At 56.0% G+C, this 20,302-nt stretch overlaps 1 protein-coding gene across 4 annotated transcripts; it reads right to left on the reverse strand.

Annotated features, from left to right (window-relative positions):
* Positions 1–1,498: 1,498 nt before the first annotated feature.
* LOC102461240 (uncharacterized) lies at positions 1,499–19,849 on the reverse strand. Of its 4 annotated transcripts, none has more exons than XM_075914255.1 (2): positions 19,603–19,736; positions 1,499–13,533 (listed from the first exon to the last, which is right to left on the reverse strand). In XM_075914255.1, exons 1-2 carry the CDS (start codon positions 19,687–19,689, stop codon positions 11,692–11,694), a joined length of 1,929 nt encoding a protein of 642 aa, XP_075770370.1. In that variant the 5' UTR covers positions 19,690–19,736; the 3' UTR covers positions 1,499–11,691. The 4 variants fall into 4 exon arrangements, with proteins under 4 accessions (XP_075770370.1, XP_075770369.1, XP_006128190.2 ...); XM_075914254.1 differs by lacking the exon at positions 19,603–19,736 and adding an exon at positions 19,741–19,849 and having other exon boundaries at positions 1,500–13,533; XM_006128128.4 differs by lacking the exon at positions 19,603–19,736 and adding an exon at positions 18,094–18,302 and having other exon boundaries at positions 1,500–13,533.
* Positions 19,850–20,302: the final 453 nt, after the last annotated feature.

A 20,302-nucleotide genomic window follows, 5' to 3' on the forward strand; every position in this document is an offset into this window, starting at 1 on the left:
CATTCCAGATGTGTGGGAGTCGAGATAACCAACAAAACGACTGTGACCCTTGCATCCCCAGGGTAGGTGGGTCTTTGTTTCATCCAGAATGTTTGTTCCAGATGCTCTCTATATACTAGAGGGCTACGTCTACACTGGCACCCTTTTCCGGAAATGCTTAAAACGGAACAGTTTTCTGTTATAAGTATTTCCGGAAAAAGAGCGTCTACATTGTCAGGATGCTTTTCCGGAAAAGCACTTTTTCCGGAAAAGCGTCCGTGGCCAATGTAGACGTGCTTTTCCACAAAAAAGCCCCAATTGTCATTTTCGCGATCAGGGCTTTTTTGCGGAAAAGACTACTGGACTGTCTACACTGGCCCTTTTCTGGAACAGTTTTTCCGGAAAAGGACTTTTGCCCGAATGGGAGCAGCATAATTTTTCCGGAAAAACATTGACAATTTTACAGTAGATCATCATTGCTTTTCCGGAAAAGCAAGCGGCCAATGTAGACAGCTGGCAAGTTATTCCGGAAAAGCGGCTGCTTTTCCGGAATAAGTGGCCCAGTGTAGACACAGCCGAGATGTGTAGATTTCACTCTGTAGCTGCCACAAATGTCAGCTCCCATTTAGTTTCTTTGTATAAAGTCTTGTTATTTTGTGTAGCTCAAAAGCTTGTCTCTGTCACTTCACCAACCTCTCGCCAATGTAAGTGGGACTGGGAGCTGCTTGAATGGGAATGGTGCAAGGAAGAAAGTGGTGCTTAAATGGGGAAGGCTTTCATCCAGCAGGGTCCTGAAAAAGGGCTGATTAAATGAAAAAGGAAGGATCAAGAACAGGCAAGGGCATTGTGCATACCCGCCAGGGGCAGAGTTAAGGGTATATTGTGCCATTTGAATATTTGCTACTTACTTTTTTTGTATGTGTAAATAAAGATATTGGGCAGATGCTACCATAGGAAATGCCAGATAGTGTCAGGGCAAAGGTCTCCAAGTGAAAGACCCTGGAGAATGACTGCTTAAGGGGTTAGATCTCTGAATCCACAAACATCAGCCAGACCTGGGGAAAGATTCCCGGCTAAACACAAGCACTAGAAGTGCATTAACCCACGAGGATGGAACTTCCATCTGCACTCCTGGGGTACGTCTAGACTACAGGCTTTTGTCGACAGAGGCTATATCGACAGATACTGTAAAAAAAACTTCTATTGACAAAGAGCATCTAGACTACATCCAGTTCTGTCGACAAAGCAAGCCGCTTTCTCGATGCGAGAGTGTAGACGCAAAGGACAGTGTAGATGCAATAACACCTTCTGTCGAAAGAACTCTGTCAAAAAAAGGTGTTATTCCTCATAGAATGAGGTTTACCGCCGTCGACAAAACTGCCGAGTTCTGTCGATGTTATGTTGACAGAATTCGGCAGTAGTGTAGACGCAGGTATAGTTTTGTCGACAAAAGTCCACTTTTGTCAACAAAACCTTGTAGTCTAGACACACCCTAGGAGTCCAATCAGTTTGCCAGTTCTCGGGATCAGTCGTCTACTTTGCCAGCCACTAGCTGATTATAGTAAACCTGCTGCTGAGGAGGCAACATAACCAGTAGATTTCCTGTCTCCCCACAGTGTGTTCTGTTACAGCGGTCACACCTTCAGTCCTCCCCCTCCGTCCATTGGCGTCCATTGGCCCCCAAAGCACCGAGACCTGTGTGTTTGTGAAAAGGAACTACAGCACTTGGGGGGTTGCAGGAGTCTTCACCTATGAATCCGACAGGTTCTCATTTGCTGCCATGTTCTCCAACCCCTTTGACAACAACCTGTATGAGCTTGAGTATGGACTGGAAATCTTTGAAGGCAAAAAGAACTTCAGGGAAAATGACCTGCGGATCATGTATGAAGCAATGTGCGGTGCGAGAGATCAATCGGAAACACACGTAAGCGAGAAACTTGGCAGAAATTCAACAGCTCTTGTGGTTGTACAAGGGCCATTTAAAATTTCTGCCACCATCTCCAACCACAGCAAAGCTGTCTTCAAGATCCTGATTGAAGAAATCGATTCCCCTCCTTACAAATTCTAAGTAGCCACAACTCTTATTTCAGAGACGGAAGCAATGAAATGCCTGCAAATGATTGAACACTGAATGCAGGAACTATTTGGGGACTTTTAATGAACAAATTCTTGAGATTTGCAAACTGTTCGAGTTTGGTCATTTTTCTCCTACCGCTTTTAATGACAATGCCTCCCCCCACGTTGTTTGTTTGATGAACTACTTTCATTCTATTTTTTTCAATTTCAAATTGCAGACAGTTATACTTGCTCCTTAGCAGTCCACAATGCTGTCTGCTTTTATTCCAAATCATAGTTTGAAAAAAATATTTTCCTACGAAATATTTTGTATTAAACCCATTTTTTTGGATGGGAAAATGTTTTCAATAACAAAGGTTTTAATTAGTTGTCATGCAGTGGTTTGACAGACTCATCAAAATTAGAGCAGGGACTAGTTAGGTTATACAGCATGACATTGATCAAGAAATTAATGGAAACAAAGGGAGATTTGCTAGGGTATGGCTGCGTCTAGATTGGCATGATTTTCCAGAAATGCTTTTAACGGAAAAGTTTTCCGTTAAAAGCATTTTCAGAACAGAGCGTCTAGATTGGCACGGACACTTTTCCGCAAAAAAGCCCTGATTGCCATTTTCGCGATCGGGGCTTTTTTGCGGAAAACAAATCTGAGCTGTCTACACTGGCCCTTTTGCGCAAAAGTTTTGCGCAAAAGGGACTTTTGCCTGACCGGGAGCAGAATAGTATTTCCGCAAGAAGCACTGATTTCTTACAATAGGAAATCAGTGCTTTTGCGGAAATTCAAGTGGCCAGTGTAGACAGCTGGCAAGTTTTTCTGGAAAAATGGCTGATTATAATAATTGTATGATCCTGGACTGGACGTTCCCCATATCAATAATGGAAACAGAAACAAATAGTCTAAGTCACCTGCATTCTTCGGTGATGCAGACTGTTCTCATTACAATGCTTTGCAGTGCAGTTCCCTTTAGTTTTGTGCTTTCCTTGGACAATGGAGACAGGTTTTATTTTTAAAAAATTGGACAAGACTCAAATCTTCCTGGGTTAAACCAAACAGGCCCTCAGAACCTTGCTAGCAATGAGGGAGAGATCAGCATGGGGGAGGCATGGAAGGGCGCGGTGAAGAAATGGATATTCGTCCTGTGGGGCTGGTGACTGTTTGTGCTGTGTTCAGTGAATGGAGCAGGGCATGTCCCAGTCTCTGGGAGTGACTGTCTGGCACTGGCAGGTGCTGGGGGATACTCCTGCAGCTGCTCACTTTGAGCAGTAAAACAAACCAGATGGGGAAGTGTCCCTCCCCCACCCCCGTGAGACTGAGAGCCCAATGCACACAGCCACCTGGGCATGCCCGTGCTGCTGCAGGGAAGGGTGGGGAGGCTTTGGAGCTCCAGGCCAGGTGCCTAGCTGGGGACACACACAGCGGAAGGCACCATGATGGGATGTGTGTGGAGGGTGGCGGGTCAGGGAAGCCTTTAATATCCTGAGGCTTCTTACATGGTGTTCCCAGGGGCTGTCTGCACAAGAGCCCCCAGCCCTTCGTGTCACATGAGTGCAGACTGAGCCCATGGAAAGCTCTGGGGGGGGGGAGGCTGCATGTCTTCATTCTCCGGGAAATGCAGTAGCAGGAGCCCTCCTCCCCGATTCCAAATTTGCAGGCACCTTGGCTGAACCGGCAGGAGGGATGAATCCTACAAACCCACATCGGCTCATGGGACACCAGCAGGTGGTGACGGGACCCTGGACATGCCCCACGGCCCTGTGCCCAGGCCTGCTGCTCATTGCTTGGCAATGGCAGAGGGACCCCCCCCCACACACACACACACTCCCCCACTGTCTGCAGGGGAACTGCCTCAGCTCCTGTCTGAATGCTTCAGCCACTGTGGGGGCAGGGAGGGTGAGACCCATGCTGAACCCTCCCAGCGTGGCCACAGTGGGAAGGGAGCAGGAAACGAAGAGTTGGCTGAAGTTGCTGGCTCCCCTCCCCGGAACTCCCAGCACACTCAGGCAAGCCGGTCACCTTTCCAAGCCCTAGAAAATGTTGTCTAATTATCACCCCGTGGTCCCAGGGGAAGGGCCCTGGCGCGTCTCTCTGTGTCATTCTCCAGTGCTGGAGAGGGCCACATTCCAAACACAGTCCCTGCACATGGGCACCCCTGTGAAAGGTGGCTGCCGTACTGCGCGTGGGTGATGCAACTGGTGGTGCTATTTCTACAGCACAGTGTGAACCAGGATTTGGACATGACTGGGCCAGGGTGAAACCACAAAGAGGGTTTGGGGGGGGGATGTGGTCTTGGAGTGAAATGAGCGTCACCCCAAATAGACGGGCAGCTCTGGGGCTCAGGCACAGGCTCTGGGGCTGCAGCTCTATGGGATGGGGCTGTGCCTAGGTCAGTGCCAAACCCTGCCAGGCAAGGTGCCCCATACAGCTCAGCCTGGGGTCTGCACAGAGCAAGGGACAAGAGGCAGGGTGTTGGTTATGTGGGCACAGGGCGCCCCCTGCTGTTGGCACAGGACAATCACACAGGCTGCCTGATCTCAGCGGAGTTAAGAAGTCAGCAGCTGAGGGGACCCCATAGCATTATGTGTGTGGGGGGACGGGGGCGGGGGACAGTGAACTCCCCAGAACCCCAGGCCACAAGGGACCACGGTGATTAAGCCTGAGCTCCTCTATAGCATAGGCCAGAGCCCTGCCCCATGCAATGGCAGCAGGTCCCCAGCTCACAGGCCCCCTGCAAATGTGCTGGGCCCAAGGGGCAAAGCAGCAGGCACAAGTCTCTGGGGCAGCAAGATCCCACTTCCCCCAACAGCACAGGGGCACCCTTCCCTCCCCAGGGCGCCCAGCTCGGAGACAGCCATGCAATGGATGGCCTTGGCTCAGAGCTAAGGAGATCCGGGCCCCAGTTCTCTCTTGGCTATCTGAGCTGTGGGCCGGGGGTTGAGAAATGCTCCACTCTCACTCAGGCCAGCGCAGCAACTAAACAACAGGCCCCAACTCCAGCTGTGGCTTCTGGTGTGACTGTAACACTAAGCGCCACCCACAGCAAACTGCTCTGTAAGCTTGTGGGGCTGGGCCAGTCCAGGCCCCCATGAAGCCTGCAGTAATGATGGGCACACTTGGTGCTTACTCCTGCGATGCCTTGGGAACCCCCTGCTTTAATGCTACAACATGGCGGGCAGTGCTTTGCACACACCTGCCTGGCTCTCATCAGCAGTTTGCTCCTCTGCTATTTCCCTTAGTCTGCAGTAAAAGTCATGTTTGGGTGTGAGAATGCAACAGCCCTTCTCAATCCCCCATTCTCAGCGCAACCTCTGCCTCCAGTAGTGACTGGCTATTTACCACCTCTAACATTAACAGCCAGGTCCACAACGAACAGCACCAACACCTCGCGCTGCCAGCCTTACATTTCAGAGTCAGCACCCCTGAGATGAACGGGGCTGGTCCGTGCTCTGCTGGAAGGTCAGGCTGGCTGTGGACTCAGGTAGGTGTCACTGCATCAGGGCACATACAAGTCAGTTCGGCCAATGCTCAGGATCTTATGGCATTTTGTTTTTCTTGCAGCCCTTGGCATCACAGGAATATGTCAGAACTCCAGCATTTTTAAAGGCAGCTGTAGCTCTCCTGGTCACACAGAAAGGCTGCGTCTAGATTGGCATGATTTTCCGGAAATGCTTTTAACAGAAAAGTTTTCTGTTAAAAGCATTTTCAGAACAGTGTGTCTAGATTGGCACGGACACTTTTCTGTAAAAGCACTTTTTGTGGAAAAGCGTCCGTACCAATCTAGATGCGATTTTCCGCAAAAAAGCCCCGTTCACCATTTTCGCGATTGGGTTTTTGCGGAAAACAAATCTGAGCTGTCAACACTGGCCCTTTTATGGAAAAGCTTTGCGCAAAAGGGACTTTTGCCTGAACAGGAGCAGCATCGTATTTCCGCAAGAAGCACTGATTTCTTACAGTAGGAAGTCAGTGCTTTTGCAGAAATTCAAGTGGCCAGTGTAGACAGCTGGCAAGTTTTTCTGGAAAAGTGGCTGATTTTCCAGAAAAACTGGCCAGTCTAGACACAGCCAAAAGCTTCAGAATGTGACCTCTAAAGGCTCAAAACCAGCATACACAAGAATTGCAGGTTTTCAACTGCATGAACTGTGAGCCAATCCTGTGATTCGGGGGACCAACCCAACCCACTACTTTCAAAGCCCTGGGATTGGCAAAGCTCCATGCAGGCTTGGAGGGCTTCCTTTGCCAAATATAAGAGGGTTAAGAAGGACACAGTTTGGCAAGGAACGCCCAGGGGTCATGGGGAGTGGCTGGGGGCATGCATCGGCCTTGCTTGTTTACACCGCATCATGGCTGGCAAGCAGGCTCAACCCCTGGGCGGCCGGCTCACTCCCATATGGGCTGCTGGCTAGCACAGAGGGCCCTACAGAAGCCAACTCTGCTGCAGAGCTGCAGTGAGTGGGTGACTCCAGCTTGACTGTGGGGGAACGGAGATCGTAAAGTGGCCCAATAGGCGCAGGCCGCATTTATTTCTATTCTGGCTCCTAAGCCCTTGACTCCCCTCCCCCACATGCAGGTGTGGAGGCTGCAGTCCCATGGGGGCTGGCAGGACTGGGCCCAGTTTGTAGCTAGCGGATTGTAGCCACTGCTGATCCAAGCAGGAGATGGGCCATGAGGGGTGACTGCCAGTCGCGAGCCCCAGGGAAAGGCACAAGGAAGGCCAGACCCCCCAGGCACAAAGGGATGCAATCCAGCCTGCATGGCATCCATAATGAGGCCACTGGTGACCTGGCTCCAGTCTGTTTGGCTATCAAAGTGGGGCAGGAGCCCACCCTCGTAGGTCTCACAGCCCCGGTACAGTGCCCTGCTCTTCAGGAACAGCCTCGACTGCAGGAGAGAAGTGTCCCATGGGCACTGACAGAGCAGGGAGTTGAGACACCACCACTGCTCCGGGAGGCGGATGAGATATCACCCCCTGCCTGTTCTCCTCCTTCCCTGCCCAACCCCCACTTCCACAGGCAGCAGGCTGGGCCCCACAAAAGCTGAGGCAGGTGACTGGCCAGCTAGGCTCAGGCCCAGCCCACGGAGCAGAGACGAGACAGACACACAATTAAATAACTGTCCTGTAATTAGTGTTGAGGGGCCGAGTGGGGGTCCCCCGCCCCACCCTACAGTAGTGATACAAAAAGGGTGCCCGGGCAGGGAACATCCACGCACAGAGTCCCATGGCTTCGGTGCTGGGAACGAAGCCAGGCACCTCCAGGCCAGTGAGTCGGGGTGCAGGATTGGAGGCGGTGGGGGTTGGAGGGAGGTTGCTGGCCTCCATGTAGCCCCCGGTTTGGCCTTCACTGGGAGCCGATCCCCACCCGGTCCCTGCTGACTGGCGGGCACAGCCATGAGTCCGTGGGAACCAGAAGGGAACTTAGCAGCAGCCAGAGCCCAGACACGCCGCCTGGCAGTGCCCCTGTGCCCCGAGAAGCAGGCAGTGATGAGGTACCTGGTTCTTCCCGAGGCTGGACGAGTCTCTGGTGTGGGCAGGGCCTATCCCTTCCGCCTCACGCCCCTTCTCAGCTGCAGGTGATACAGGACCTGCCCAGGAAATTGGAAATCTCCCATGACCACTTCAATAGTCACCTGTGCCCACAGCCTTAAGGAGGGCATGGCCCCGGGCATGCTGGGATAGTGGCACCCTGCAGGTGCTAACCAGATGTGACCAGGGAGGCCTGTGCAGCCCGGAGACAGGGCAGGGGTAGTGCTTGAAGTCCATGTGCATTGGGTGTGACTCAGCCCAAGGGCTGCCAACCCACCAGCCCTCCCCCCCCCACTGCCTACAACGGAGCAGGGTACGGCCACTGCAGCCAGCAGCCCACAGGGACAGGGTGAAGCTGAAGCCCATGGGCACCCTGCGGGTGACCTGCCTGCTTTACCCAACTCCCTAGGGCAGAGCAGTGCTGCCAATCCTCCCCCCGCCCGAGGCAGGAGGGGTGTGCCAGGAGAGCAGCCCATCGCCAGCAACAGGGCACGTCACTCCTGGCAGCAGCAGGCTCTAGGGGAGAGCAGATCACTGACTTCTACACCCAGCATCCATCCTTCTGTCCCTGGGTGCCCATTGAGCGGTGCCAGCCCCATGGACACAGTGCCCCTCGATGAGCAGTGAGGGCTCTCGCAGGCCGGGCTGGAACCGGCCAGCATGGACACTGCTTGGTCCGTGCAGTGCCTGGCACGTCAGAGCCCTCGGCTCCATCGAGCTTCCTGGCACCTGCCCCGGCTCATGGGCAGCCAGAGCGAGCAGCCAACTCCTCCCATCACAGACGCTGGAGGATGCTTCCACCAGGCATGCAAACACTGCATGGCCAAAAGCCTCTTCACCTCAGCCACAGCCACTGGAAATGGGGGGCTGATCCCCCCCATCTCCCCACACCAGCAGTGACCCTCCCCATCTGCTGGCCAGGCCCCTGGATACAATTAGCAGCCCCAGGAAAACCTGGTTCACTCCACTCCTTGCTTCTGTGGGGCCAGGCTGTTAACCTTTCCCCTGCCCCACAGGTGGCTCCACTGGGCCCATCTCACGCACCCTGGCCTTTTGTGCCAGTGTGTCCTGCAGAGTGGCCCTAGGCAGCAGCCTTCACCACAGGAACGCTCCCCCTTTGAGCAGAGGGGGCACAGCAGCATGTGTGTGGGAGGGGGAGGTTGCACCATGTCCCTGAGGGGAGCTAAGGTGGGGAAAGGGTCTGGGCTCTCAGGGCTCTCCTCTGGCCGGGAGAGGGAGAGGATGTGGGAGCTCTCACAGGGCTGGCTGCTGGGGTTAACTAGGGGGCTGCTCCCAGTGCTGGAGGCAGGAAAGGGGCAGCCTAACAGCCTGAACCATCCTGCCCCACGGGCCCTGCCAGTGCTAAGAGCCCTGCAGCTTCAGGGATGCTGCAACCCTTCAGAGGCATTTCGGGTCCCAACATCCCCTGGAATCTGCCCATTTCAGGAACTGCCCCCTCATCTCCCAACCCGTGGAAACAGGGCTGTTCAACACGAGGGCAAGCAGCCCAGAGCCCCACTGCACACCCCCCGCACTAGCCTAGGGGAGCTCATTGGAAGCTCTCACCGGACTGGGGTGCAAACAGCCAGCGTGGTCCCTCAGCAAGATTTGAACCCAGGCCCTGCTGTGCCAGCAGCACTCCCTTTGCTACAGCAGTAGTAGCCTTTTATCCTCAAATGCCAGCCCCTATGGCTCCTGGGGCGCCCACACAGTGGGTACATGGCCCACGAAGGCAGGACTGCAGCCGACCCACCTGCACAAGCAGCAGTGGTGACACGCTGGCGGGGGCTAGGTCAGCTGCCCTGGTACAACCCACTGGCTGTGCTGAGGGCCTGGTTCCCACGTCTTCACTGCTCTTATCTACGCCAGCTGGACTGACGTCGTCACGGTGACGCCACCGGCAGCGGAGAAGTCTCCACAACCAGCCTATGGCCTCCACTCCCAGCCAGGCCCGCCGGCTCCGGGCCAGCAGCTTCCAAACCTCATCTTCGCTAGCAAACTGGGTCCTGCTGGGATGGGAGCGGAAGGGGCCACCAGGTGCCCAGCAGAACTCCGTGTAGGACCCGTTACTGGAGCCCCAGCAGGGGGATGCTCCCTGGGGCCGGCGGCAGCTCGAGAGCCCCCCCCCCCAGGGCGAGGCACTGACCACAGAGCACCCCGGGTGCACCATAGCAAGAGGCAGCGCAAGAGCCCATGAGAGCCAGTGGGCATGATGGGCCCTTGCAGCCCTGTGCCAGCTGCCCCCCAGCTCCTGTGGGTCACCCGAGGGCCAGGCTAGCAGGGCTGTGAATCTCTGCAGTCAGGCACTGCAGGAATCTTTAACCCCTTCCTTCCCAGGGCAGAGGGGCCAGGAACCAGCTCAGCAAGGAGGGGGGAGCCTCCTTCGTTATCCCTTTACACTTTCTTGCATCTTGAAAGGGAAACTGAGGCGCACCCCTTGCTTGTGAGCACTGGTGCTTTGGGATGATGCTTATAGGAGTCCGTGCCCCACCTCTCCCTTTGTTACTGGGGTCGAGAAATGCAGGCCTCTTCCCCGGCCGCACCTAGAGGTGGTCAGGCAGCCATAGTGCAGGGAGCCAGGCCTGCCCTATCACAGCAGGGGGCGGGGTTTCAATCCAGATGGTTTTCTGTTGACACCTAGGGTAGTCTAGACTATACCTCTCTGTCGACAGAGAGAGGTTTACAGGATCTGTTGAAAAAGGGGTTATTTTTCGACAGATCCCCATCTCGACTGCTGGTTTTTTTCCGAAAAAGCTCCGTGTCAAAAAAAAAAAGCGGAAGCCATGATTATGCTAATGAAATGCGGGATATTTAAATCCCTGTATCATTAGCAATTTTGACGAGCCTAATCTACATCTCTCTGTCAACAGAGAGGTGTAGTCTAGACACAGCCCTAGAACCTAGAGTCCACCCCCTCTCCAGCTCTCTGGTCCTCCAGGGAGCCCTCCAGCCCAGCTGAGCAGACAGCACATGGGGTGGGCCTCACTCCAGCTAGCAGAGGAGTGGGCCTGGACTGTAATTCATGGTGTGTCTGGCAAGCGCACACTGAGCGCAAGTCCAGGGAGCCTGATCTGGATCTAGCAAAAGTTGTTTTCTTTCCGCAACACCAAGAGGGGAGAAGGTTTGAGATAGTCCCGTGACCTCCACTTCTGTCCCTGCAGCCCGGTCAGACATCCCTGCACCCAGGGCTGTGGGGGCCCAACAACAGGAGAAGCTGTAGCTCGGCACTTGCCCTGTGGGTTCTGCTCCCACCAGAAAGCAACCCAGCCCCCAACCTGGGTGGGCAGAGGCTTGGGGGAAACAAGACAGAGGTGGACGGCGAGCGCAAGCTCCGCTCAATGCGAGCCCATTGGCTGGCTGAGAAGGACCCTGTTTCCCCCACTCAGAGCGCTCTGGTTTTGGCAGGGACTGTGTTACACATGGACAGGAAATCTGGAATGCTGACAGAGCATCCCCAAGGGGCCTGCCCTGGCTGTGCCCAGCAATGTGTTGACCCCATTAGGAAGCTGCCATGGGGCAATGGCAGAGACGGGCTCCCAAACCCTCCCTGGCCAAGGGGACACACTGACCCCATGTTTAGTGTTCACCAACTGCAGGTTCCTGCCGGGAGGGAGCAGGGGCCCGTCCCACAGCCGGTTCTAGGGCTGCTCTGCTGAGTAAGGCTCAGGGGGCCTTTCCCGGCTGTCTTGACCTCTCCCGCCCGCCCCGCCGGTGACAGGCACAGAGCAAACCCCTCCCAGAGGGCATAACACTAGGAGCCATCCACTCCCTCTTCCCCCTCCAAGCTCCAGGGAGTGCCCAGAAAGACCACGGGGCCAAGTGACTTCTCGGGCCGCAGCAGCCCAGCTCTCTGCAGCCTACGGCCCACGCCCCATGCTTTCATCACCTCTAGTTGTGAGAGGGTGTGGCCTGGCTGGATGACTCCTCCCAGCATGCACTGCTTCACCCTGATGCACAAGGGGCCATGCAGTGCACTCTGGGATATGTAGTCTCCATTGGACTGAAAACGTGTCCACAAGCAGCTCTCAGCCACGAGGGCCCAGGCAGGATGGCGCCGCCTGGGAGCCGCACGTGGCCTGGGCCGCACTCCCTAGCGGAGTGTGCTGGAGCAGGCGCTGGGTCAGCCGTCGCGGTGCACGCGCTGGTGCTGCAGCAGGTTGGAGGGGTGGGCGAAGCCCTTGTCACAGACGCTGCACTTGTAGGGGGTCTCGCCCGTGTGCACCTTCTCGTGCACCGTCAGATAGGCCAGGTCCTTGAAGAACTTGTCGCAGAAGCTGCACTTGTAGGGGCGCTCCTCGCTGTGCACCCGGTGGTGCTGCAGCAGCAGGGAGGGCCGGGCGAAGGCCTTCTGGCACACCTCGCATTTGTAGGGCCGCTCGCCCGTGTGCGAGCGCTCGTGGATCACCAGGTAGGACGACTGCTTGAAGGCCTTGCCGCAGGTCTTGCAGATGAAGGGGCGCTCGCCGGTGTGCACCCGCTCGTGTGAGGAGAGGGCGTTGGACTGCTTGAAGCCCTTGCCGCAGATGGGGCAGACGAAGGGCCGGTCGCCAGTGTGCACCCGCTCGTGCACCTTGAGGCTGTGGCCGTAGGTGAACTTCTTGCCGCAGATGCCGCAGACGTGCGGCTTGTCGTCGCAGTGCTGGCGCTGGTGCAGGAGCAGCGAGTTGGAGGTGGGGAAGTCCTTGCCGCAGTCCCCACACTTGAAGGGCTTCTCGGTGCAGTGGGTGAGCATGTGGCGCTGCAGCTCGTAGGGCGTCTTGAAGCTCTTGTCGCAGCAGGCGCACTGGTAGGGGCGCTCGCCGGTGTGGATGCGCCGGTGCTCCTGGAGGTTGGACGAGCGCTTGAACTTCTTGCCGCACATCTCGCAGTGGAAGGGCCGCTCCTCGGTGTGCACCAGCCGGTGGCTCTTGAAGTCCGAGTGGCGCTTGAAGGAGGCCTCGCAGAGGTCGCAGTGGAAGGGCCGCTCCTCGTTGTGCACCACCTCGTGGCTGAACAGCTCCCAGGCCCGCTTGAAGGTCTTCTCGCACACGCCGCAGGCGAAGGGCTTGTCGTCCACAATCACCTCCCGGATCTCCAGCTGGGGCCCTGCCCGCCTCAGGTGCGGTGGCAGCACCGCCGCCTCCTCCAGCTCACCCGCCGCGCTGCCCAGCACCAGCTTGGCGGTGGAGTAGATCCCGTGCTCGTCGATCAGCTGCACGATATCCGGCTTGGGGTGGGTGGCGCCGGGCCCGGACAGCCTGGGGGAGCCGAACCTCTTCTCCTCCTCCTCCTCCCACTCCAGTGCCAGGCCCTGCTCTTCCAGCTTCGGGGCCAGGCACTGCCCCTTCTCCCCTCCCTCCCGCTTCGCGACTGGGTCCTGCCCCTCCTCCCCACTGCGCCGGGGCTGTGGGAGGGAGAGCCCCACATCACCTGGCCCCCCCTCCTGGCCGTTCTCCAAGGGGCTTTTCTTCCTCCGGAAGTTGCTGGCCTGGCCCCGTAGCAGCCGCAGCCTTTTGCCCTGGGAGGGCCCTGGCACCTCAGCAGTGGCTGGCTGCCCCCTGGCCTGCCCTGGGGGGACAGCACCTGGGCCAGAGGCCAGCTTCATGTACAGCCGGTGCTTCCGCCGGAATGGCCTGTGGGGCTGCGGCTCCCTCGGCGCCGGGGACTGAGGGGGCTCCAGGCGGAGAGGGGACACTAGGTCCTGTGCTCCCCCATTCGGGTTGTGGCCTGTCCCATCCGTGGCAATGCCCTGCCCCTCTTGGCACCGGCTGGGTGGAGAAGGAGAACTTCTGGTTCGCCCCGGGGAGCTCCCCACTGTCACTGGATCCTGCCTGCTCCCGCTCTGCTCCCAGGCCTCCTGTTCCTCATCTGGCCCGTCCGCCTCGCCCATCTGGATGCAGCTCTGTGGGGACGGGGCCTGGCTGGCAGGGGAAGCCGGGTCATCCTCCATGACTGTGGGTCCAGCCCAAGTCCCAGGCAAGACCTGCAAGAGACCAGGAGGGAGAGTTAAGAGCCTGGCACGGCCACCTTCAACCCAGCACAGCCCACTACTCCAGCCCTAGCGCTAATCCCCAGGCCTGCCTCCTGCTCTGCCCCCCTGCCCAGCCCCTCAGTACGTATCCCTGAGGAAGGGGCTTTCTACAGCCTGGCAGCAGCATTGACCCTGCTCACTAGAGGCAGAGGCAATGGGATAGTGCCCACACCCGGCTACTAGCACTCTGCCCTAGATGACTGGAGGCCTCAGCCATGGGGGCAGTCTGAGTCCAGCCTCACTCCAGAGGGATTCAGCCGGGCCCAGGAGCATAGGCAGCGAGAGGCTGGCTCACACTTGCCCCTTCTGCACGGATGGCTGAGGCTACATCTATATTACAGGGATGTGTCTACATTGGTGCGATCCAAAACTTGCTGTCTGTCTACACTGGCAGGGAGTTCTTGCGCAAGAACACTGATATTCTAATGTGTGAAATCAGTGCTTCTTGCACAAGAACTATGATGCTCCCGCTCAGGAATAAGCCCTTTTGCACAACTGTTCTTGCGCAAGAGGCCAGTGTAGACAGGCAACATGAATTTCTTGCGCAAGAAAGCCCGATGGTTGAAATGGCCATCAGAGCCTTCTTGCGCAAGACAGCGTCTACACTGGCACGGATGCTCTCACGCAAAGGCACTTGCCAGTGTAGACGCTCTCTTCTGGAAGAGTTTTTGCACAAGAACTCTTCCACAAAAGAGTACTTGCGCAAAATCATGCCAATGTAGACGTAGCCCAGGGGTTTTTGCGCAAAAACCCGCCAAGTGCCCACATCTCAAGCGCGTTTTTGCACAAGAAGATTTACAGTCAAACGGCAGACCAGAGGGCTTTTCCCGGTGTAGGAATGTCTCCTTCTACGAGGAATAACTCCTGTTAGAGTTCTTGTCCAAAAGGGCGTGCGGAGGCTCCGCAGGGGTTTCTTGCACAAAAAGAGCCTATCAGAAAAAGCAGAGGTGCTCTGATGGCCATTCTGTGAATGGCCACAGAGCGCTCTTGTGCAAGCGTGTCCATGCAGTGTGGACGCACTTTTGCACAAAAAGCTTCTTGTGCAAAAAGCCTTCAATGCAGATGTGGCCTGAGGCTCCTGCCTGAGAGGCAACACATTGCTCTGTGGCAGGGACCTTGCAGGGCCCAAACCCAAGGCTGCCAGAGACAGAGACGTCTGCATTTGGGGAGGGGCGGGGGTGAGGGAGGGAGGCAAGGCTCTGCTCCCAGAGAGAGCCTCAAGGTCCCGCCATGACTACACCCAGCCTGTGCGGAGGGGCCGGCTCTCACTGGAAAGGCCCAGCATGCACACAGCTCACCTGCCCTGAGGGACAGATCTTGCTACCCGACGCCCTGGGCAAGGTGGGATCTGACACTGCTCCTCCTGCACCTGCTGGCCCAGGGCCTTGGGGGCCTGCCCCCTTCTGGCCGGGGCACTCGCACCCTTGGAAGGTCTGGGATCCTCCACAGCTGGAAAGGATCCTGCTGAGGTATTTCGGGACCGGGTTCAGTTCACGTGACACCAGGCATGACAGAACGGATTGGATCTGTGTCACCCACGGCCACCCATCACCTCCGTGGCTTCCTCAGCACAGACAGCCAGGGCCTGTCTCCACACAGCGCTGCACCAATTGTACCTCAGAACACAGGGACAGCCAGGCTGCGTTAGACCTAGCCCTGCCGGCAGGGGCCAGAGCCAGATGCTTCAAAGGCAATGAACAGAACAGGGTCATGCATTAAGTGATCCCTTTCCCATCATTCAGTCTCAGCTTCTGGCAGTCAGAGGGTTATGGACAGGGATATAAAAGGTTAAGGAGTTCCCTGGTAAGCATTAGGCTCACCGGCATGCTTACTGGGTAATCGGTTAACTGCAGAGCCAGCCTGGCTGCAACAAGTCCCCCGCCCACAGGACTCCAGCTCTCCTCGGTTAGCCAGTTAAACATATTGTTTAACCCATTAACTTTAAATGGGTATTTACATCCCTATTTACGGACACACTGAGCATGGAGTTCCACAGGTTAACTGTGCATCGTGTGAAGGATTTCCTTATGTTTGTTTTAAGCCTGCTGCCTATTTATTTCATTGAGTGATCCCTAGTTCTTGTGTAATATGAAGAGGTAAACGACACTTGCCTATCCACTTTCTCCCCACTAGTCCTGATTTTATAGACCTTGATTGTATCTCTCTTTAGTTGCCGTGTTTCTAAGCTGAAGAGGCCCAGTCATTTTAATCTTTCCTCATATGGAAGCTGTTTCTTACCCCTAATCATTGTTGTGTTGCACTTCTCTTTACCCTTTCCAATTTTAGAATAGCTTTTTTGAGACTGGGCAAACAGCACTGCACACTGTATCCAAGGTCAAAACAACAAGGAGTTTGGAGGCATCTTAAAGCTTAACAATCGTATTATGGCACAAGTGTGCATGAGCTGCAACTCACTTCAGGAGATATATGAAGTGAAAGAAAACAGATGGTAGGGACACACAGATGGGACTGTTACAACAGAGCTAATTCAATCAGGGTGGTTGTGGATAAGGAGGTGAGAATACCTACAGTGGAAAATTACTTACTGCAATGAGAGAGCCAATCCCAGTCCCTACTCAGCCCCAGTCTGATGGTGCCAAATTTGCACATGAATTCCAGCTCAGCAGTTTCACATTGCAGTCTATTTTTGAAGCTTTTTTTTGCTTAAGGGTGGCAACCTTCAAGTCTGTAACTGCATGTTTAGGGAGGTTAAAATGTTCTCCCACTGGTTTCTGTATGTTACCATTCTTGAGGTCTGATTTGTGTCCACTTTCTTTCACTCCATGCACCTGATAAAGTGAATTGCAACTCACATAAGCTTATTCCATAATAAAATTGTTAGACTTTAAAAGGTGCCACTAGACTCTTTGCTTGAAACAGACTAACACGACTACGTCTGAAAGTGCTCAAGATGGGGAGGTAGAACCATTATAATATTTTCCTTCTTATTCTCTATCCTTTCCTAATGACTCCTAACACCGACAGCTTTTTTGACTGCCGCGATGCATTAAGTGGATGTTTTCAGAGAACTAGACAACATGAACTCTTTCTTGAGAGGCAACAGCTCATTTAGACCCCATCATTTTGTATGTATGGTCAGAATATTTACCACTGCGCGTTACAGATTAAATCTCTCTCGTCCACAACTCTTGTGTCCAGAAACATCTATTGTCCGGAATTGTGTTAGTTAGCCGGATGTCCGCTTTTCATGAGTGTGACCAACTTTCCGGTGGTCCCATAAAGTTTGTTTATAGTCACTAGTCCCTGCTCTCTGTGTTTTGTGCTGTTATTTAGCTCCAGTTTACCCCTAACCATCTTCTAAAAAGCCCAGCAAGCAGTGAAAGTGTTGGTAATGCTGCTAGACAATATGGACCTCTTGTGGTCCAGAAAATTCTCTCGTTCTGAACCTGTCAAGTCCAGAGCAGGGTTTATTAGCCAACTGAAACACAGCATGGCAGTCCTTAGTGGGCAAAGGTGGACAGTTTCAACTGGCCAGTGTCAGGGCTCCACCCACACAACCTGCTAAAATCCATTTTAGCTGCCTCTTTGTCTGCGTGTCCCAGGTGAAAGTATCTGACTCTCCCCACAGCGCTGCTCTTCATGCAACCACCTGACACCTGTTCTCTTTGCTCTCTAGCTCAGGGGTCTGTGTTCTACTTCCTTTTTATGTTGTTGGTTGCTGGGCATGAAAGTCCCAGACCCTGAAATTTCCATTGTTTTTCAGGATCTTCCACTGATCTGGGCTGACTGCAGCCAGTCCATGAACACCACATTAATACCAGCCAATACAGTAACCCGATCCAATGTCTCAGGTCTCCTGCTCTGTCCCTAAAGCAGCTTGTTAAATCTTTATATTCCACATGCAGCAACTCAAAACAGGAAGAGGAACTGAGGCGCATGCAGGAAACAGCAAAATCCCCACATTTGTCTCATCCTACAGAAGTTGGAGAGGGGATGATGAAGGACCTGCTGAAGAAGTGATTAGAGAGGTAGGAGGAGAACTAGGAGAGGACAGAGTCACAGAAGCGCAAGAAGAATTACACAGCTAGAAAAAGAGAATAGCCAACTGAATCAAAGGCAGGTTGGCTGGTGAAGGAGGATGAGGCTGGAGCAGTGGTTCTAGCCAACTCTCAAGCCAGAGCAATGGACATTTTAGCAAGAGCGGTGTCAATGTAGTACTGGGAGCAGAACCTGGATTGGAGAGGGTCTCAGAGGGAGCTGAAGGGAAGGAATTTGACAGACATTGCAGAGAGCAGAGTCAGTAGCTCACAGATGGGCAGGTAGGGTGGGAGCTGGAGAGGCATGTGGGCTTCTTTTGCTGTGTTTAAAATGGGACTCCACATGGGGAGTATTTAACAACAGGCTGGACAGCCTAGCAGAGGAAGGTCTAACACAACCCAGTGGTGGGAAGTTGGAGCTAGATAAATTCGGACAGGAAGTAAGGTGCAAGTGTATAACGGGAAGGTGATGGAATGAGGTACCCGGCGCCGTGGAAGATTCTCGGTCACTGACCAGACTGGATGTTTTTGTAAGAGCTCTGCTCCCGGGATCGGCAGGGGGTCATTCTCTGGCAGTGCCAGACAGGGTGTCGGGCCAGCTGATGGGCAGAGTCCTTCTGCCTTGGAATCGAGGGCTCCTCACAAGGTGCACACGCTGGTCTTCCCCACCCCACTCGCTCTCATGTCCTAGGGTGCACCATGTTCTCCCACATCACATCCCCCCACCCCGGGGTCTCCCCCCCAATCCCATCCTCCCTCGTGCATCATGGTTTCCCCCGCCCATCCCATCCCTCCACAGTGCACCATGGTCTCCCCCCATCCCATCCCCCCTCAGTGCACCATGGTCTCCCCCCCATCCCATCCCCCCTCAGTGCACCATGGTCTCCCCCCCATCCCATCCCCCCTCAGTGCACCATGGTCTCCCCCCCATCCCATCCCTCCACAGTGCACCAGGGTCTCCCCCCATCCCATCCCCCCTCAGTGCACCAGGGTCTCCCCCCATCCCATCCCCTCTCAGTGCACCATGGTCTCCCCCCCATCCCATCCCCCCTAAGTGCACCAGGGTCTCCCCCCCATCCCATCCCCCCTCAGTGCACCAGGGTCTCCCCCCCATCCCATCCCCCCTCAGTGCACCAGGGTCTCCCCCCATCCCATCCCCTCTCAGTGCACCATGGTCTCCCCCCCATCCCATCCCCCCTCAGTGCACCAGGGTCTCCCCCCATCCCATCCCCTCTCAGTGCACCATGGTCTCCCCCCCATCCCATCCCCCCTCAGTGCACCAGGGTCTCCCCCCATCCCATCCCCCCTCAGTGCACCAGGGTCTCCCCCCCATCCCATCCCCCCTCAGTGCACCAGGGTCTCCTCCCCATGCCATCCCCCCTCAGTGCACCAGGGTCTCCCCCCCATCCCATCCCCCCTCAGTGCACCAGGGTCTCCCCCCATCCCATCCCCTCTCAGTGCACCATGGTCTCCCCCCCATCCCATCCCCCCTCAGTGCACCAGGGTCTCCCCCCCATCCCATCCCCCCTCAGTGCACCAGGGTCTCCCCCCCATCCCATCCCCCCTCAGTGCACCAGGGTCTCCCCCCATCCCATCCCCTCTCAGTGCACCATGGTCTCCCCCCCATCCCATCCCCCCTCAGTGCACCAGGGTCTCCCCCCCATCCCATCCCCCCTCAGTGCACCAGGGTCTCCCCCCCATCCCATCCCCCCTCAGTGCACCAGGGTCTCCCCCCATCCCATCCCCCCTCAGTGCACCAGGGTCTCCCCCCATCCCATCCCCCCTCAGTGCACCAGGGTCTCCCCCCCAGAAGTCTCCTTCCTCTGCAACTGTGCAGGGTGCACAGAACGGTCTCTCCCTTCCCTGGCCCTCCCCTGCACAGTGTTCCCCTTCTGCTCCCTAATCCCTCCACAATGGTCTTCCCCATCTGCACCCCCATGCCCTCCCACTCACAGAGCACACAATGGTCTCTCCCATCCCCCCACCATACAATGGTCTCCCCCATGCACAAGCCCATTCTCACCCCTTCACAGGACACAACGCTCTCCCCCCCGGGCGCGCACATAGCCTCGCCCGCCCTGTTGTGCGCATGGGGCGCGGACGATCCCATTATCTCCCGGAGGGGGTGGAGTGTTTAGTTACAGGCGAGGGAATCACTCACCGGGCAGCTAGCTACCAGTTCGTTCCCCTTAAGCCTTTCACATCCGGCCGGTGTCCCAACAAAACGTTTCCCCCGCTCTAGTGGGTAACCTACCATCTCTTCCCCCCGGAAGTACTTCCGGGCTGAAGCCATCGCCTCCACGTGACTAGGGGCAGCTGCACTTCCGGCCCTAGCGAGGTGGGCGGAGTTTCGCTGCTTAGGCCGGCGCGAGCGCGCTGAGGGCGGCTGTGCACGTGGCTGGGCGGGGCAGCGCGGCCGAGCGAGGGACTCCCGGGGGCAGCCTCTGGAAATGACGAGAGCGACAGGGCAGCCCCGCCCCCTCGCCAGCTGTTCCCAGCTGCGCTGCACGGGGCGGGGGCTTCCTCCCAGGCTGTCACCTCACCCCTCTCGAAGGGCTTTTCCCACCATCCTCCTACCAACAGGGATTAGTCTGGCCCCCACCAACCCCCCCTCATGCAACTATCCTGCAGTTGCATTAACCCAACGTGTGACATTAACTCAGGGGCAGAGAGGCTGGGGGAAGTGTTCCCTCTGAGGCTATGTCTACACTCGCGGCTTCTTG

The sequence above is a fragment of the Pelodiscus sinensis genome, chromosome 33, assembly GCF_049634645.1.
Source record: "Pelodiscus sinensis isolate JC-2024 chromosome 33, ASM4963464v1, whole genome shotgun sequence".
Taxonomy (NCBI): domain Eukaryota; kingdom Metazoa; phylum Chordata; order Testudines; family Trionychidae; genus Pelodiscus; species Pelodiscus sinensis.